General features: G+C 43.2%; 1 protein-coding gene across 1 annotated transcript in view; it reads right to left on the bottom strand.

Annotated features, from left to right (window-relative positions):
• LOC126260438 (cytochrome P450 3A41-like) overlaps positions 1-18,952 on the bottom strand; it is a 278,005-nt gene that overhangs the window by 71,131 nt on the left and 187,922 nt on the right. The window contains exon 2 of the mRNA XM_049957769.1: positions 8,800-8,896. Coding sequence (XP_049813726.1) covers positions 8,800-8,896 — 97 coding nt within the window. The remainder of the gene's footprint in view (positions 1-8,799; positions 8,897-18,952) is intronic.

Genomic DNA, 18,952 nt, shown 5'->3' with positions numbered 1-18,952 from the left:
GTTTAATCTCAGAAGAGTGTTCCTGGAGCCACTCTGTAGCAATTCTGGACGTGTGGGGTGGCGCATTGTTCTGGTGGAATTGCCCAAGTCCGTCCGAATCCACAATGGACATGAATGGATGCAGGTGATCACTTAGGATGCTTCGTACATGTCCCCTGTCACAGTCGTATCTAGACGTTGAGAGGCACCCACTTGCCTTACTCATACTGTGGCATCAAGCAGTCAGGCCTGCAAGATGAGTGGTTTGCCAAGCGAGTGGATTCTTCCTTAATTTATCGAGTAACATGAATTCTCGTATCTTACTATTTAGTTACAAATTATCCTTCTGTATGAATAATACGCAACGGAAACGCATATCTGACTATCAGTGATTTACAAAACTCTGACTGTACACTACGCACTGGCAATACCACATTTTCTTTTTGTCTTTTATTTAACGGCTTTTATTAACACGTGGCCATCCCACTGAATATGAATGGCGCACACATTATAAATTCGGGACATTATGACAACATGCAATTCAATGGAAAAATCCACCAATCTTTTTCTTTTCACTATATTATTTATTCCAAAACACACAAATTCTATAACCTACACAATATCACATGAGAAATTCCGCCCAGTGGGCCTGGCTTTACATTAGTGAATCTCTATATTATGGTCTCGTAATTTATTTAACGCTACAGTGCACTTTCTGGATAGGATGGTGGATCTTTTATTATACCTCACACTTCGACTCTCACAATCATCACGGAGCTTTCCTCCAGATCGAGCGATGCAGAAGGAACAAGCATAACCCACAAATCTTTTGAAACTACCTTGCTACTCCCCCATGCAAACCACACATACCCAAATTACATGACATACACCACACAACAATATGAAATACTACACAAAGAATGGTTACAACATTATCACTTTCTGCTTTCCCACTTCAATCAATATTTATCCCAGTTTCACACGACACTGCCCCACTTTGTAATTCTACTTTCCTACTGTGAACTCTGGAGATAAATGCACGTCTTCCTGTGCAATGCAAGCCAAGTGGCGTTGCTGGATAGACGGCCGACTCACCTTGATTCTCTCTCAGAGTTTAAATCTAGCGTCACCCGGAATCATATCATGCAGTTTAATGTTAAGCACACACGCGAGTCCTCAACTGATACCATGGACGAGTACTTCTCTTTGTCCTTTGTCTCATACACAGATTGAGACTCACACAGTACTCACCACGTGGAAGTACTCGTCTCTAATTTCAAGTCCTGCACACGTAATTTCTTAAATATTTCAACTTATGATACACACGCTATTTCTTAAATATTTCAACTTATTGTACACACACTAGTAATTCAGCTTAACTTAAGCACACGGAAGTATCTCAACTTATAGCTACACGTGGTTTCATTGTGACCGTTGGTCACTTCCGAAGATTACTACAATCCCCTTAATATTACCTGCCTGACATTTAATTCTCCCCACAAAAGTTCCTGAGATAGAGAAATTATTAATTCAAACTACTCTTAAATATTCCACATGCATACCATACCTCCACTCTTTCGTCATTACGGAGCACAACAAAAACAGGTCTTAACGGCAGAAGATCCAGCGGCAGAGTGCTGAAACATGGCCGTATTCAGGTTCTCTCCCATCTCTGTCGAGGTGGGGGAAACACCTTGGTACCCTATTGGTCAGCCACATTTCAGGCGCTCAAAGCTCTGGTACCTTTCGTCTCTTTGGTCCCACCAAAGGTGGCCAAAGGATCGACTCAAAGATGATCATATATCCACATTCACTATCTGCGGTTAGCAGACGACCATACATTCATTCATTTCACAGATCTCACCAACCTGGATGTAGGGATTTACTTTGTGGGAGTGCACATGCGATCAATTAAATAAATAAATGGTCATTCTTTCCCACACTGGTATCCGGCTTCGCTGCATTAATTGAAATTGAGTTATTTTTACACAAAAAATGTGTTGTTCTGACAAGAATAATGAAGTATTTTGTACCTATTTTCAATGTCGGGCGGTACTGTACCCTTTCAACGTATCAGGGTTCCGTATCACTCCAACTACACACGCCCTACACCATTACAGAGTCTCCGCCAGCTTGAACAGTCCCTTGCTGACATGCACAGTGCATGGATTCAAGAGGTTGTCTCCACACCCGTACACGTGCAACTGCTCGATACAATTTGAAACGATACTCTTCCGACCAAGGAACAGGTTTCCAGTCATTAACAGTCCAATGTCGGTGTTGACGGGCGCAGGCGAGGCGTAAAGCTTTGTGTCATGCAGTCATCAAGGGTACACGAGTTGGCCTTCGGTTCCGAAAGCCCATATCGATGACGTTTCTTTGAATGGTTCGTACGCTGACACTTGTTGATGGCCCAGCATGAAACTCTGCAGCAATTAGCGGACGGGTTGCCCTTCTGTCACGCTCAACGAGTCGTTGTTGATCCTCTTCTTGCAGAATCTTTTTCCTGCCTCAGCGATGCGGGACCATTGATTTTTATGGGATTCCTGATATTCACGGTACACTCGTGAAATGGTCGTACAGGAAAATCCCACTTCATCGCTACCTCGGAATGCTGTGCCCCATCGCTCGTGCGATGACTATAACACCACGCTCAAACTCACTTAAATCTTGATAACCTGCCATTGCACCGATGTAACAACTGCGCCAGACACTTGTCTTTTATAGGCGTTGCCGACCGCAGCGCAGTATTCTGCCTGTTTACATATCTCTGTATTTGAATATGCATACCTATGCCAGTTTCTTTGGCGCTTCAGTGTATTTGGCAGTTACTACTTGTACCAAATCGTTCGTCGTAAGAATATGTCTGGCAGATGTAAGACAAACGAAATTGCTAACGAGGCAATTTTTTTCTAACGAGGCACGTTTTTCCTACGTCTACATGTATCATTTGAAATTAGCCTACTTCCCGGGTTCGATTCCCGGCGGGGTCAGGGATTTTCTCTGCCTCGTGATGGCTGGGTGTTGTGTGCTGTCCTTAGGTTAGTTAGGTTTAAGTAGTTCTAAGTTCTAGGGGACTGATGACCATAGATGTTAAGTCCCATTGTGCTCAGAGCCATTATTACAAAATTAGCCTACAAGCCTGAAACTGACCTGTCATGGTATGTCAATGAACGTTGACGTTTGTAAAAGATTCAAGTCACATTAGTCATAAAAGGGAACAGACAGTGGCGCAATCTTTGCAAGATTAAATAAAAGTGACCGACAAGGATGCGGCCTTTCCCCATTAGCCTGCGACACAAACTTTTAGGATGCATATGTTGAGGAAATAACTAACTGTACATGGAGAAATCTCGAAAATGCTTGAATTTAAAGATGATGTAACAGTGTTTGCAGAATCTGAAAATAATCGCCAAGAGGTCACAGAATGCATGAAGAAGGTAAAATACCTGTGTAATATAGTAACAGGATTGTAGATCGCTCCAGGAATTTAAATGCAGAATTGTACAAGGTAAAATAGCATTCAAAACAACAACAACAATAATAATAATAATAATAATAATAATAATAACAACAGCCAAAAGATACCAAGTCGAATAGTGTTAGTTACAACACCAGGGAACAGCACGTAAAAACATTCCTTTAGAGCGTTATCACGAACGCAAAAGAATACATTTCATGAACAGAGGGAACGACCAGCGAAGTTTTCAGCAACACAGCGGCGAAAGGATCGTTGTGGACGACTATCACGGAACGGAGGGACCGACGAGTTGGGCACCTACACATATTTCTGCCTGTTCATTAATGAAATCAATAGTAGGAAAAGTATCTGGAAAATCAAGACTTCAGTACGTCAGGCAGATAAAATAAGATCTGAAATTGACGACGTACTCTAAACTGCAGAGACTTGCAGAAGGTAAAGAGAAAATAGAGAAGGGGAAATGGTGCCGACCAATTCGTGGATTGGGAACAAAAGAAGAATCGGAAGAAGAATGGGTACACAAAACTTTCCCAGATGCGTAATTTGAAAAATAAAAAGAGTTTGGATACTGGAGGTACACAAAGTAGCAAACACGTAGATCTCTTGCGCAATAACAAAACGTTTAATAGAGCAGTCGTTACCGCACGAACCTGGTGGTGACAAGTCGCGTTTTTTAGGTGATGGTTTACGAGCTCTATTGTCACTCAGTTCTAATGCACATTGAGGACTGTATGGAGTCTCTTTAGAGGTACCCGATGGGTTTCAGTTCGGCTGTGAGTATAAACACACACACACACACACACACACACACACACACACACACACACACACACACACCACCATGTCGGACATACAGAGCAACTACTCTAAGCTTGCCAAACCGTTTGTCGCAAACTTCCGTTAAGTTCTGCAGACATCGTTGCATTTCTTCGTGAAGTTAGGGCCAGATAATGATGATTATTCACGTGCAGCCTTTTACTGATCGACGGAGAACATTTCCGCCGTCTCTAACAGTTCTGCACAGTTTTACGTCACGATGTGGCACATTCGACATTGCCGAGACTTAAGATCGTGTTCTACCTGCTTCGAGACTTTCATTGATTGTTAACGACAAACAGGATCCTTGTGGAGTCTTGAGGCAATACACTATAAGCTACACCAAAAGAGACTTCTCTGACAAGGCAAACGCGTGACGCCGAACGCCCAGAACTGCACAAAAAATATGCTTAGAAAATAAGTCGCTCTTTACAAAAACAGTGGTATGGGCCATTCGAGTGCAAAACGCACCTATTGCCTGCTAGCGCCACTCAGTGACTTAATGGAGGTGCGCCAAGTAGTACTTCAGTTGTATCAACAGTATAGTTGCAGTGGGGGCCTTCTTTTGGACTGTCTGGTTGTGTGTTAAAAAAGAGTATGAAGAGGTCATGAGGCGAATTAATCCCATAAATGTTGTCAAAATGTTAGAGGTGAAGCTGGGACGTGATGCGTGCAGCAAGTACAATTACACAATCGTCATTTCATCGTCAGACATCTGCCGTACAAACAACATTCGGCACCAAGATACAAGTGTATGTTACAATATGCTTCGAAAAAGGCTGGTTGTGACATTGACATACCAATATTGTCGTTAGTAAAGTTAATTAGCGTGGCGTTTGATTCTGGAATAATTGAATGCAGAAGCGATATTGAATGTGAAAACTAGCTTTAATCAGATGTATATATTGTCCTGTCCCTTTCTGCTCTGACCACGTCATAAAAATCTCACATTTGCACTTTGAAGACGAAACAACTGTGTAACGCTGTCAGGTCAGTAGAACGAGTTAATTTTTGAGATCCTGTAATTATTTTAAGCAGAGGGAAATACAGCAATTATGTCCCGACGATGAAATGTGTGTACTTTTGTTCCTATTCTTTCCATATTTTGTTTCTTGCAGTTACCATAGTTCCTCTCTCAAATTTTTAATAACTGGCCGTTGAAATGTCTCTCGTGGTACAGTTTTATGAGCGAATGGCTCGCACCACTGTTTTTGAGATGAAAGATTTATATTCTAAGCACTTTTCGCGCAGTTCTGAGCGTTGGAAGTCATTTATTTCCCTTGTAGGCGCAAATACAGTGCAAACACGACTGATATTAGACGTCAAATGCGCGGGTCTTAGTGTCTATGAAATATGATAAGGATATTTGGTTTGTGGGGCACCCAACTGCTTGGTTATCAGCGCCCGTACAAATTCCCAATCTCTTCACTGTCCAGTCTCATCACGTTTCCGAATGATGATGCAATGATTAGGACAACACAAACACCCAGTCCCCGGGCGAAGAAAATCTCCGACCCGGCCAGGAATAGGACCTGGGACCGCGTGATCCAGAGGCACCAACGCTAGCCAATAGACCACGAGCTGCGAACTGCCTCTTCGAATTAGGTAGTGGTTTTTCCCTATACAGACGTCGCAATTTCGGATTTCAGAGAATTCTAATTTTTTTTCTGTCATTAATATTGACTTGCAATTTTCACTTCCCATCTTCCTCAAATGTTTTGATTACGCTCAACATCTCAACAGGCAACACACGTAGTGGATCACGGGTAACCTTTGTAACTGGACGGCAACCTCTTGTCCAGTGAATCTCATCCGATGTCATCTTATGACAGTGAAGTTTGATCTCTGCCGATATTGTGACGAGCAGAACGGCGCCAGAAGCACGCTACGTGTTCAGCGATTGAGCAGAGCTTCCACGGTTCAGCGTTTACAATAGCGGGCGGTCCTCCTTACAGCGACTGGTTCTGCAGCCACGCGTTCTGCTAGCCAGGCAGGCAGGCGGCTGTGGCGCTGAGACACTCACTGTCATATCCCCCGTCCCCTCCTAAATCAATCACTCGCCACGAATACAACACACACACACACACATATTCAGTGTGACATTTATGGCTTTAGAAGCCATGATATTCCTCCCCGAAGTTCATTTCATAGTTTGGTTGAGATTGCATTAACTGAGGTATAACGTCGCAGTGGAATGAGAGGCAGAGAATAGACAGTACACTGCACCAGTTTAGTGCGAGGATCCTGTCTCATTCCCTTCTCAACCACTGCCTCTCTTTCATGTCCTTCGGTTCTTACGTAACTACAGTCCCGTTAATTCTTTGTGGCAAGTAAATTATGACCGTTAAGCGAAGGGAAGAGAGAGCCAAGACAGCTTTGAGATATCAGATTTGGCAATCTGTCATACACTCGTAAACGTTGTATGGGCCTGAACATCGAATGTACATGACGTTAGAGGGAAAAGCAAAATTGTCATTGAAAGTTGCTATTAGCGGGCAATGGGTCTACGCCAGGATATCAGAAAGTAAACGTGTAGTTTCCAAGGTGGTTGTTGGTTGGTTGATTGGGGTTGAAGGGACCTAACAGCAAGGTCATCAGTCCTTTGTTTTAAAGGTGGTTCATTCGGACGGATTAACATCTCACAAGAGTCATAACGATAAAAGGCAAAAGGTTAAAAAACGTAAAAGTGCAGTCGTGTTGTCAATGGTGAAAACAAAAGGAGGGAAGTCAGCAAGTGGGCAACCCCGAGGTATTGTAAAAGGAAACTAACCAAATTTAAAAAGCGATAAAAACAGAGTGAAAGGGAGAGAAAAGAGAATCTTGGCCAGGGAGGGGAGTCAGGAATCTCCAAACACAGCTTACAGTGGGAGACACCCCAACCCTCACCGTCCTGCCCCTACTCCAGAGGGAGATTAGGAACCTTAAAACTGTAAATAAAAACCACTTTAACGGAGGAAACTGAGAAGCAGTTCCACCATCCGGGAACTTTAAGCCAATATTAAAAATAACGTACAGAGAAGTCCGTACTTAGTACGCAGAGCCAAAAGAAGGGGGCATTCCACCAAAATGTGGGTTACTGACTGGAAGGCCCCACAACCACAAAGTGGGGGTGGCTCATTACGCAAAAGAAAACTTTTGGTCAGCCGTGTATGGCCGATGCGGGGACGACATAGGGTGGTCGAGTCCTTTCGGGAGTGGCGGAAGGAAGAACGCCACGGGACAGGTGTCACCTTAACCGCACGAAGTTTATTAGGCAGGGAGGTAGCCTCCCAAGAGTTGGCCCATGATTGTGCAAAGTTCCAAGGTTGTTGTCATTAATGAAATGCTCACAAGGAGTCCAAAAAGTTACTGCATCTAGAGTCTCGCGAATGTGATCTAACAGTTTATGCAGCAGCCCCACTCTGAGGAAAAGTTCTATCCCTTAGGACTAGGAAGATACACTACGTCCAGCGACTGCTGACTAAAGGCTGTGGCCACAGGATGGTGTTCGGTGAAAACTTTTTGGGCTGACATGACTGGCTGAGACAGTGTTACAAATTGTCATGGTCGGAGGAGGCTGTGTTTCACGTTTATGGTGTTGCCAATGGACGTAACTGTCATTAGAGCGTGTGCGAGAATCTGCTCTATTCTGTTGAAAAGGGACAGGAACGACAGAAGAGTGATGGTGTGTAAGGGGTCACTGCCTCTTTGAGTGACGGTCCTAATACTACTACGCACAACAATGAATGCCGAAAGGTTTTTGGAGACAATTCAAGAATATATGTGGCCAGTCATTGCTCAGATGACGTTCGTAACTGGTTGCATAAAAGTCTCCGAGATTGATGTATTTACTGACATGGTCCACGCGAATGGCTGGTTCGCAGTCTGAAAGTAAGCGCGCACTGTGATTTTTTTCCTTTGGTGATGGGCCCACGGTAGAAGAGCACAAGAACCTTAGATGAACTGGAAACAACAGTCAGACATATGCTCACGAAAGATCAACAGACATGTTCAGGGCGTCAGCTGCAAGCGTACCGAACAGCTTATTAAAAATGTTCTGCCAAACTCGCAAATTTCATATATACAAAGAAAAGCTCATGGTCTTTTGTGTATAATGATTATGTTTCAATGCAGCCATTTAACTAACCATTAACTCGAAGTTATTTCAGAATACATTACGGTGCCTATAAGAATGGAGAAATGTCCTTCAAGTTCTTTTGAAACTGTATGATGTAGCAACTTGTGACATCGCAATGGGTATGTCGGTGAGAGGGAGGACCAGTCCTACCTAACTTAGACCACATTCTGAAGTCCATTGCGACACTCTTTGACAGAGTATATTTTTGTAGAAATATCTATGCCCATCAGTCAAAAGTTTCTACATCGAAACCATGTGGATAAGATATTTACCCACAATAAAAACTTTTGCTTAAAACTGCTTGGGCAACAAATTGTAGTGCAACAGTTCAGTTGCTAACAATAGCGAATTTTCGTAGGCTGCCCGAAATGGCTGCGAAGATACGGCTGCAGCTACGAGCACTTACCTTGTTCCAAAGTTTGTAGTAGTTCCCAAAGAGCGGCTGAGGCTTAGGGCCGACAATGCCTCTCTTCTCGAAATAGTCGAAGGTCGAAGTCAGGTATCTGCAAAACAAAGACAAAAAACACCGTCATTTATCACGCAAGTTACAGTAGTGGTGACGCTTTGATGCATATGATGCGATCTAGACATGTGCAATCTTCCTCCGTTTATGACTTCAGCACCTTACACGGATTCCACAAGTCACCGGCCACATTGGAGAGCCAAGCTGATACAGTAATCCGTCACCTGCACCTCAGATTGTATAGAGAAGAACCAGTGTGGCGCACATTCCACTTAGAAACTTTCTAAATGCCTTCACAAGAATTTTGCGAGCATACAAGAGCTCTCATATCCGTAGAGTTCTCATAACTGGCCACTCTTTAGCAAAATTCAAGAGAGATCGGACGGTGTATCATCTTGCTGAACTTGCTGGTCTTAATTGGGCTCTTGTAAGCGAAATAACAGCTGCAAATGGGGTGCAGATTCTTCTACGGTGAGGAATAAAGACAGTCATTCCAAATGTGCTTCATTTCGTCCCATATAAATATTCACCATCAATGATCATATTTGCTAATGACACGTGTATCGTGTGCGAAAGTGAAGACGAATAATAGGAAGTAAGCACAGTATATGAACTGAGAGTAAACAAAAGTATTGAGGAGTAGCAAAAGCGACGTTATGACATCAGAACTGGGGATTACATAGTAAACGAAGTGAATGTATCCCGCTACGTGGGAAATAAAATACGCGTCATGGGTGAGGCGAGGAGGCCATATGAAGCGGAGCAGCACAGGAGAAGAGAGCATTCATCTTCATAAAAAGGAAAGTACTATCAAACATAGGACTTAATCTGAGAAAAAATATGAAACTATACGTCGTAAGTTTAAAATTATATGGATGTCAAACATAGACTGTGAGGTAACCGGAAAGAAAAGAGATTATAAACGTTGAAGAGGTAGTGTTACAGAAAGATGATGAAATTAAGTGGGCTGACAGACGAGAAATGAGGAGCTGCTCCGCAGAATGTCAAGGGAAGGAAGTGTAGAGAGGGACAGGACGATACACAGAACACGAGACAAGCCCTCGGGGAATAGCTTCCATGGTACTAGAGGGAGCCGTAGATGGTAAAAATCGTACAAGTAGACATGGCGCATAACTGGTGACTTCAGGTGTAGAAGCTACTACGAGGCATTGGCACACGAGAGGAAATCGTGGCAGGTTGCGTCAAAATAAGAGCCGAAGAGAAAAGAGAAGGCCCTTCAAATGGTTCAAATGGCTCTGAGCACTATGGGACTTAACATCTGAGGTCATCAGCCCCCTAGAACTTAGAACTAAGTAAACCTAACTAACCTAAGGACATCACACACACCCATGCCCGAAGCAGGATTCGAACCTGCGACGCAGCGGTCGTGCGGTGCCAGACTGAAGCGCCTAGAACCGCTCGGCCACACCGGCCGGTGAGAAGGCCCTCTAGTGATAGACGGCGCTGGCTGGTAGATGGCTTTGCGCTAAAAGTAGCCTTAGCAGCGATGCATAATCATAGCCGCTTGTCGTCGGCACACAGCCTCATCAAGTCCCGAGCATAAACGGGGCAGCTCCTCCATAAAGCCATCACTCCATTAACGGCGGCAACGCGGCACCAGGGCCTGTATTGGCTGCAAGAAGTATGTGGTAGGTAATGTGGCCGCGTCTGTGCATAGCCACGTACAGATTACGGAGGAAAAGCGTTTGAGAGGTACATCAAAGAAGCGCAGTAGAGAAGCGATAGAACGAACTGAGCAATTCGCCGTCGTTTCAGTATGAAATGTGTTATGATACTCATTTTGAGGTTGGAGGTCACTCTTGTGTCCGTGCTTGCTTACAGATAAATTTGTTTTTGGATATGTTCAGTCTTGCGCGAACATACTTGGGACCCCTCAAAACCTAAAGCCAAAGCAAGATTCAAAACTCCCGCCCAGAAACACATTCAGCTGTTCGCCATTTTGTTTTCGTATTTTTGAAACAGTGACGTCGCGCAATTTTAAAGTGCAGTTTCAAAATCAAGGCTATGTGGAAACCTCCAGCGTTTAAGTGTGAACATCTTGCATACTTCTCCCCCCCAACACACCACACCACACCACACACACACACACACACACACACACACACACACACACACACACACACACACACTTATTCAGATGTGACACTGTAAGGCTAATCACAATAGTCTTAACTTTCATAGTCATAAATTTTCGGTGTAAGGAAGTTCTGTAGTTTGAGTTCTGTATGGTTGCAGACGACGAGACCATCAAACAAGAACATCTCTGCCACAAAGTACAACAATAAGCTACAGAAATCACATCATTTGTTAACAAGGTATACAAATTTTTTTGGTTTTCAAGTTAGTGAATACTTCACTAAAACACTCAAATTATACAGATAGTAGAAATCAATTATTTCCTTATTTAACAGAAAGCAAAGAAAAATTCACTGTTGATGCTACAGCTTCAGCGAAACACGCATGGGCAGAAAAGAATAATAAATTGTGATCGCTCAAGGCAAAAGCTATCTAAGGACAAATTTAATATGGTATAACACAACCTGTGCATTTTAAGGCGTCAGTTTTTCGACTGGTCTGATGCTGTTATCCACTTTTCCGTCTCCTGTGCTAATATTTTGTTCTCTGTGTAAGTACTATGCCCAACATGCTATATATTCAGTTTTAAAACTTCTTAAAATATTCCAGGCAATCATGCCGCAGTTAAATGAATCTCTGAGTAAACCAACGTTTCGAACCCAATTGCGAAGAACATTTTCAAGTGGGTTTGTAGCTGCTAGGAATATCCGATCCGCGGCCTTGCTCGCTACTGACTGCAGTACAAATTCGTTTCTACATTTGCATACAGATCTAATACATCTTTATCCATACTCTGTAAATCACTGTGAAGTGATACGTCCTATTGCACCAGTTGTTAGGTCTTTTACCCGTTCAATTCACCTATGGACTCGTGTACATGCATGTCTGAAGGATACTGCAAAGTATGTTAGAACAATATAGGTACCGCAGTTTAGTATTTCATGCCTAATAATTGGGCTTCGACTTTAATCATACGTCTCCTCCAGTACAGGACTCACAGCATCAGCGCGGATATAGGGAGTAGACGAAAGCCGTGACCTATGGAAATCCGAGTCGATCCGGGGACCGTGCTCGGGTGGCTGAGGCACTCGAGGCGACCACTCGCGATACGGTTCAAAAATGGTTCAAATGGCTCTGAGCACTATGGGACTCAACTACTGTGGTCATAAGTCCCCTAGAACTTAGAACTACTTAAACCTAACTAACCTAAGGACAGCACACAACACCCAGCCATCACGAGGCAGAGAAAATCCCTGACCCCGCCGGGAATCGAACCCGGGAACCCGGGCGTGGGAAGCGAGAACGCTACCGCACGACCACGAGATGCGGGCACTCGCGATACGGGTTCGAGTCCCAGTCCGTCACAAGTTTAGTCATATTCCAAATGCGAAAATGATCCTTGTGTTTCATATGATTGTCCATCGCTGCAGTGCCTGTTCCTTCAGACATGCACGCATGTACATTAGAGCAACGCAGGCACTGCAGTTTCGTATAAACTGTGTCCATTCGTGTTGCCCTTCTCTGAATACGGTCAATATCCCTCGTGTCTTATTCAGTCCTATTTGGTACAGGTCCCACACACTGGAGCAGTACTCTAGGACTGGTCGCACGAGTGATTTATATGCAATCTTCTTTATAGGTTGATTGCATTTTGCTATTATTCCAGCAGTAAACACTTGTCTTCACCCTGATTTAGCCACGACTAAGCGTCGTTCCATTTCACGTCGCATTTGTATGAGCTTACCAATTCCAGTTATGACTCACTGATTTTTTCGTTTTGTGAAGCGCACACTTTTACATCTCTTAACATTTAAAACGATTACCAATCTTCGCAGTTCTCTGAAACCTTACCAAGTTCTTACTGAATATTTTGCAGCTTCTTTCAGACTGTACTTCATTACAGATAACTGCATCGTCTGTGGAAAGTCTGAGGTTACTATTAAAACGACCGCAAGATGATTAATATACGACACGAACAGCAAGGATCCCAACACACTTCTCTGGAGCACACCCAAATTAACTTCTACATCTGGCGATGAATCTCCCTGTAAGGTAACTTTCTGTCCCTCTTACCAAAAAATTCTCAATCCAGTCACAAATTTCCGCTTGATATCCCGTACGAACGTACTTTTCATAACATGCGTACGTGCGGTACTGAGTCAAATGCTTTTCGGAAATCGAGGAATACTGCATCTACCCGACTGCCCTGATCCACGGCTTTCAGTACGTCAGGTGAGAAGAGTACGAGTTGTGTTTCAAATGACTGATTTTTACGAAATCCCTGCCGGTGGGAGTGGAGGAGGTCATTCTCTTGGAGATACCTCATTATGTTTGAGCTCACAACAAATGGATGTCAGGCACATTGGACAGCAGTTATGTGGATCACTTCTGCTACCCTTCTTCTAGACAGGTGTGACTTGTCCTTTCTTCGAAATATAGGGCACGGGTTTTCGCTCGAGGGATCTACGATAGATGATTTTTCCTTCATGTGGAGCCACTGTTATGTAATAGTTTTGGAAAGATATAACAGTTATTTGACTGTATGATACGTTTTATTACACGATCTAGATTTCAGTCTTATGTCATTTTCGATTGTTTCAACCGGAATAAACGAAAACACAACAAAAGTACAAATAGCAGAAAAGTTGGGCAGAAATGTAATTAATGTACAGATCACACGATTTGTTTCCATACTTTATGTCAAAAATCATCTGACTTGTGTGGAACACAAGTCATCGTTAATGCTATATGTATCTTCGGTTATATAAACCAGACATTTTGTAAAAGTTAGTACATTTATGTGATATGTTGATTGGCTGGTGACTTTTATGAGGCCAACTAGATAGATTTACAAAGACATGGAAACAATAACAGACACCATTAAAAAGAGAAGGATGAAATTTTATGGACATATCAGCAGGATGAATAAAAGCAGGCTCACAAGACAAAGCTTTGAGATGGTAAACAAGAGCAAAAACAAGACAAAGTGGATCACTGAAGGAGACGAAGACATTAAAGAATTGGGGATCACACAAGACAACATAAACAATAGAGAACAGTTTAGAAACATCGTACAGAAACACACACTTAAACAAGAACATACGGAGAACAGAACGGGAAAAAGATGGTTGGAAGAACGCAAGAGAACACAGTGAACGTATGAAGAGAATTTGGGAAGAACGAAGAAAGAAGAAGAAATCATGACTACTCAAGTTCAATCGCTCTCTCAAAAGGGAATAATCGAAAATAATAATAATAATAATAATAATAATAATAATATATAATATTAACGATGACTGGGGTGCCACACAAGTCTGATAATTTTTGACGTGTAAGTAAGAAAACAAATCATGTAATCTGTACATTAGTTTTGCCCTACTTTTCTGCTATTTGTACTTTTATTGGGTATTCAATTATTCCAGTTGTACCACTCGAAAATGACAGAAGGCTAAAATCTCAATCTTGTGATAAAGCATATCACACAGCCAAAAGGCGGCTATATCTTTTCTTATGGATCTGCGACAGGTCATAGAGGGGCTAACTCCACCGCAAACTCGGTTCTGAATCTGACAGGGATTACATCAGGGCATGTAGCATTGTTCACTTTTAACGATTTCAGCTGTTTCTCACAGTCACTAATACTAATATCTATTTTACTCATCTTTTCAGTGGTAAGAGGATTAAATTAGGGAAAATACTGCAGGGGGGTTTCTTTCGTTAAAGAACATTTGAAAACGGAGTTAAGCATTTCTGCCTTGCTTTATTATTCTCGATTTCAGTTCCTGTCTCATCCTTAAGTGACTGGATACTAATTTTGCGGCCACTAACGGCCTTTACCGACGACCAGAATGTCTTTGGGTTTTGTGACATTTCTTTTGGCAATATTCTGCAATGGAAATCAGCGAAAGTTTCACGCATTGTCCTCTTGACAGCCAAATGCGTTTCATTCATCATCTCCCTATCTACAGCCCTATGCATTGTTTTACACCTACTATGCAGTGGTCTCTGTTTCTCTAGAAACTTCTTTACAGTTATTATGTAGTGTGGACGCTACCTCCCATCATAAACTGGTTTGCTGGCTGCATATCCATCCAGCCCATGGTCAATTGTTCTTTTAAACTTGAGTCATACTTTCCCAACGTGCTCCTGTCCTAGGTAAACAGTTCTAGGTTCCTCACTTAGATATTAAATTACGCTTCTTTGTCCAGTTTGCTGAAAATATGAGTCAGTCTACTTGTTTCAGCTGTCCTTTGTACTCTGGTAGTCACTGTTGCTATAAGTGTCTCATAGTCTGTGACACTACTTTCAGTGTGGATATCCTCAAAGACGTAATGTCTATTGGTTTCCGTTAGATCTTAACACATTCCTATCATGAGTGGGGTTCCGTATTATCTGCTCTAGGTTGTTTTCAGAGAAGGCATTTAGGAATGTTTCACAGGGTGGAATTACATTTTCTTGGAGACATACTGAGTCTCAAATTATCTCCGATAAGGATAAAAGCTAAATAATGTTGGGGAGGGCACTAGACTAGGGTAGTTAGCTATGTTAGCAACAGTACCGGCGAGGTGTAGTGGGTAGATAGTACATCTGCCAAGTAACCAGGAGTCCCAGGTCTACGCCACAGCCTTGGACAAATTTTAATACATTACTTCAGCTTCTATCTTCATCGAAGTTTCGCAGGATGTTTACGCAAACTACCACGAAGAGTCGTGAAGTCACATATTTTCAAAACTCGAGCACAGCTAGCCGTTGTAAGATGCTTTCGTCTTCGTCTACACCTACTCCCACTCCAACAACACCTACACCTACGCAACTCCTTTGCGGTTCACACTTAGGTGTTTGACAAAAGGTTCATCGAACCACTTTCAGACTGATCCCTACTGTTCACTCCCGAATAGCTCGTGGGGAAAAACGAACACTTAAATCATTCCGTGCGAGCTGTGCTTTCTCTTATTTTGTTACAAATGTCATTTAACCCTGTGTACGTGAGAGTTAAAAAGAATTGTTGAATTCGCGGGATAAAACTGGTGCTTGAAATTTCGTGAAAAGATCTCGCCGCAACAAAAAACACCTTTGTTTTTATGACTGACGTCTCAACTCGCGTCCCATGTCCTTGGTAATTACACTGCTGCGGCGCCACGGTGGAAGACTGATACACAATTAATTCAGCACCGGAATCCAGATACCAAACGGATTTTAATCCTCTTTCTCTCGATCACAATTATTGATGCGTTCAGAGATTTCTATAGCCTGCTGACGATAGTCTATGGCAAAACCCCTCAAGGCGGTCTTATTATACCGAATCTGGCGGTTTCCTGGCTGCAGAATGTGTTCCGCAACAAGAAGGAGGCCTCAGACGAATCACAGTCCAGAGCAGCAAGCAACGGAGGAAAGAAGATAGTGTCGAGAGAACATGAGACACGGAACCATTGTCAAAAACATGAGAGAAATGCGACAATTACTTCTCACGCAATTTTAGCATTCTCTGTGGGTACAGTAAACGGTGGACAAACAACTGTAATCGCGATAGTGGTGGTATTGTACAGAGACAGTGCAGCAATACGAGTGATTTTAATTTAGGCACTACTGCCATTTCAGCAGGAGTGGCGTTAAGACTGCATAGTGAAGATATCTGACGAATGATATGGTCTGCTTACTTGATAGAGCAGAAACTTACCTCGAAACAACATTGACAAATTAACGGGGCAACACTAAATGACTGTGGAAAATATTCCAAGAACCACGCTCAGATGCGTGTAGAAGGCCACCAACGTTTGCCGGCGTCTAGGTCAACTTCCTGCTCCAGAAGCTAGGGCTATGTACGCAAACCTGTACGAAGAGACAGCTTTTGGTCCTGAGCGTAGAGCATTTGTTCGCTCGAGAGCAGGTAGCTAATATCTCTACTTTAAATCCGCCCTTGTAATATCATGTCATGAATTAAAATAAGGAAGACTGGTGATCAACGAACCGTAGAGAACGAAGAAATAACAGGATGATTATGAGCTCCGATCAGAAACCATTCCCGCATTTGCGTTTCTGACCTCTGTGATTACTTCTGAACCTGAATCACTAATGCTCCATCAGCACCATCAGTCGTTGAACGTTGTTGCTCATTAATGGTAGGTGTCTCATTTCCATCAAAGAAGGCATAATTTTATTTTTTCGGATACATCGGAAACATAGTTTTCAGAACTCTACTTTGTTTCCCAAAATCACTGTATATCATTTTAATACATTTCTGTTCATACCTGCATATGTTCTTTCTGTGATCTATGGAGAAGAGGATAAGCCTAAATCAGCATGGACGGACGGCATTAGAAACTTGTTGATTTACAAATGCGAATGCAGTGTCAAAAATTGCGCCACCTCCCAAGAGCTCTGCTCTGAGGATTAAAAAGAGCTGACGCCATGTAATGCATTCTGGATAGAACGTTTGGATTTTCCAGTAAAAAAACGACGTGAGCTTTACAAACAGACTATCCCGCAATCTTCATTTATCAAATTTGAGAAATAACACGGAATTTAAATCTGGATGAACGGATGTTAATTGGTATCCCGCTACTCAGAATGGCTTTGAAGCTCCCCACAACAGCGCACTCTAGCTCTCCATTACACTGAGGTGACAAAACTCATGGGATAGCGATATGGACGTATACAGATGGTGATAGTAGGGTATAAAAGGGTAGCGCATTGGCGGAGCTGTCATTTGTACTCAGGTGAGTCATTTGGAAAGGTTTCCGACGTAGTTGTGGCTGCACGACGGGTATTAACAGACTCTGAACGCGGAGTATTAGTTGGAGCTAGACGCATAGTGCATTCCATTTCGCAAATAGAAATTTCACTATTTAGAGACCCACAGTGTCAAGAGTGTGCCGTGAATACCAGATTTCAGGCATTACCTCTCACCAGGAACAATGCAGTGGCCAACGGTCTTCACTTAACGAACGAGAGCACCGGCTTTTGCGTAGATTTGTCGGTGCTAACAGACAAGCAACACTGGGTGAAATAACCGCAGAAATCAATGTGGGACGTACGGCGAACGGTCCATTAGGACAGTGAGGCGAAATTTGGCGTTAATGGGCTATGGCAGAAGACGACCGACACGAGTGCCTTTGCTAACAGCACGATATCGCCTGCAGCGCCTCTCCTCGGCTCGTAACCATATCGGTTGGACCACAGACACTGGAAAACCGTTGCCTGGTCAGATAAGTACCCATTTTAGACGGTAAGAGCTGATGGCAGGGTTCGAGTGTGGCGCAGCCCCACGAAGCCAAGGACCCAGATTGTCAACAAGGCACTGTGCAAGCTGGTGGTGGCTACATAGTGGTGTGGACTGTGTTTACATGGAATGGACTGGGTCCTCTGGTCCAAGTGAACCAATCATTATTTTAAGGCACCTGGAAACCACTTGCAGTCATTCATGGACTTTATGTTCGCAAACAACGATGGAACTTTTGTGGATGACAATGCACCGTGTCACTGGGCCACAGTTGTTCGCGATTGGTTTGAAAAACATTCTGAACAATTCGAGTGAATGATTTGGCCACCGAGATCGCCCGATATGAATTCCTTCGAACATTCATGTGACAGCCGGCCACTGTGACCGAACAGTTCTAGGTGCTTCAGTCCGGAGCCGCGTTGCTGCTACGGTCGCAGGTTCCAATCCTCCCTCGGGCATGGATCAGTGTGATGCCCTTACGTTAGTTAGGTTTAAGTAGTTCTAAGTCTAGGCGACTGATGACATCCGATGTTTAAGTCCCATAGTGCTTAGAGCAATTTCAACCATTCATGGGACAGTTCATGCACGAAACCGTGCTCAGACAACACTTTCGCAGTTTATAGACGGCTATTGAGGCAGCATGCCTCAATATTTATGCAGGGGATTTACAAAGACTTGTCGCTGCACAGCATGGGGTAAAAAGACGTCCCACAAGGCATTCGGCATTTGGCATTTGTCCCGTCAGTGTATTATGACTGAGGGCCAATTCATTGCTGCATT

The sequence above is a fragment of the Schistocerca nitens genome, chromosome 1, assembly GCF_023898315.1.
Source record: "Schistocerca nitens isolate TAMUIC-IGC-003100 chromosome 1, iqSchNite1.1, whole genome shotgun sequence".
Lineage (NCBI taxonomy): Eukaryota > Metazoa > Arthropoda > Insecta > Orthoptera > Acrididae > Schistocerca > Schistocerca nitens.
Note: the sequence above shows the minus strand (reverse complement) of the source record. Positions and strands in the feature narration are given on the sequence as shown.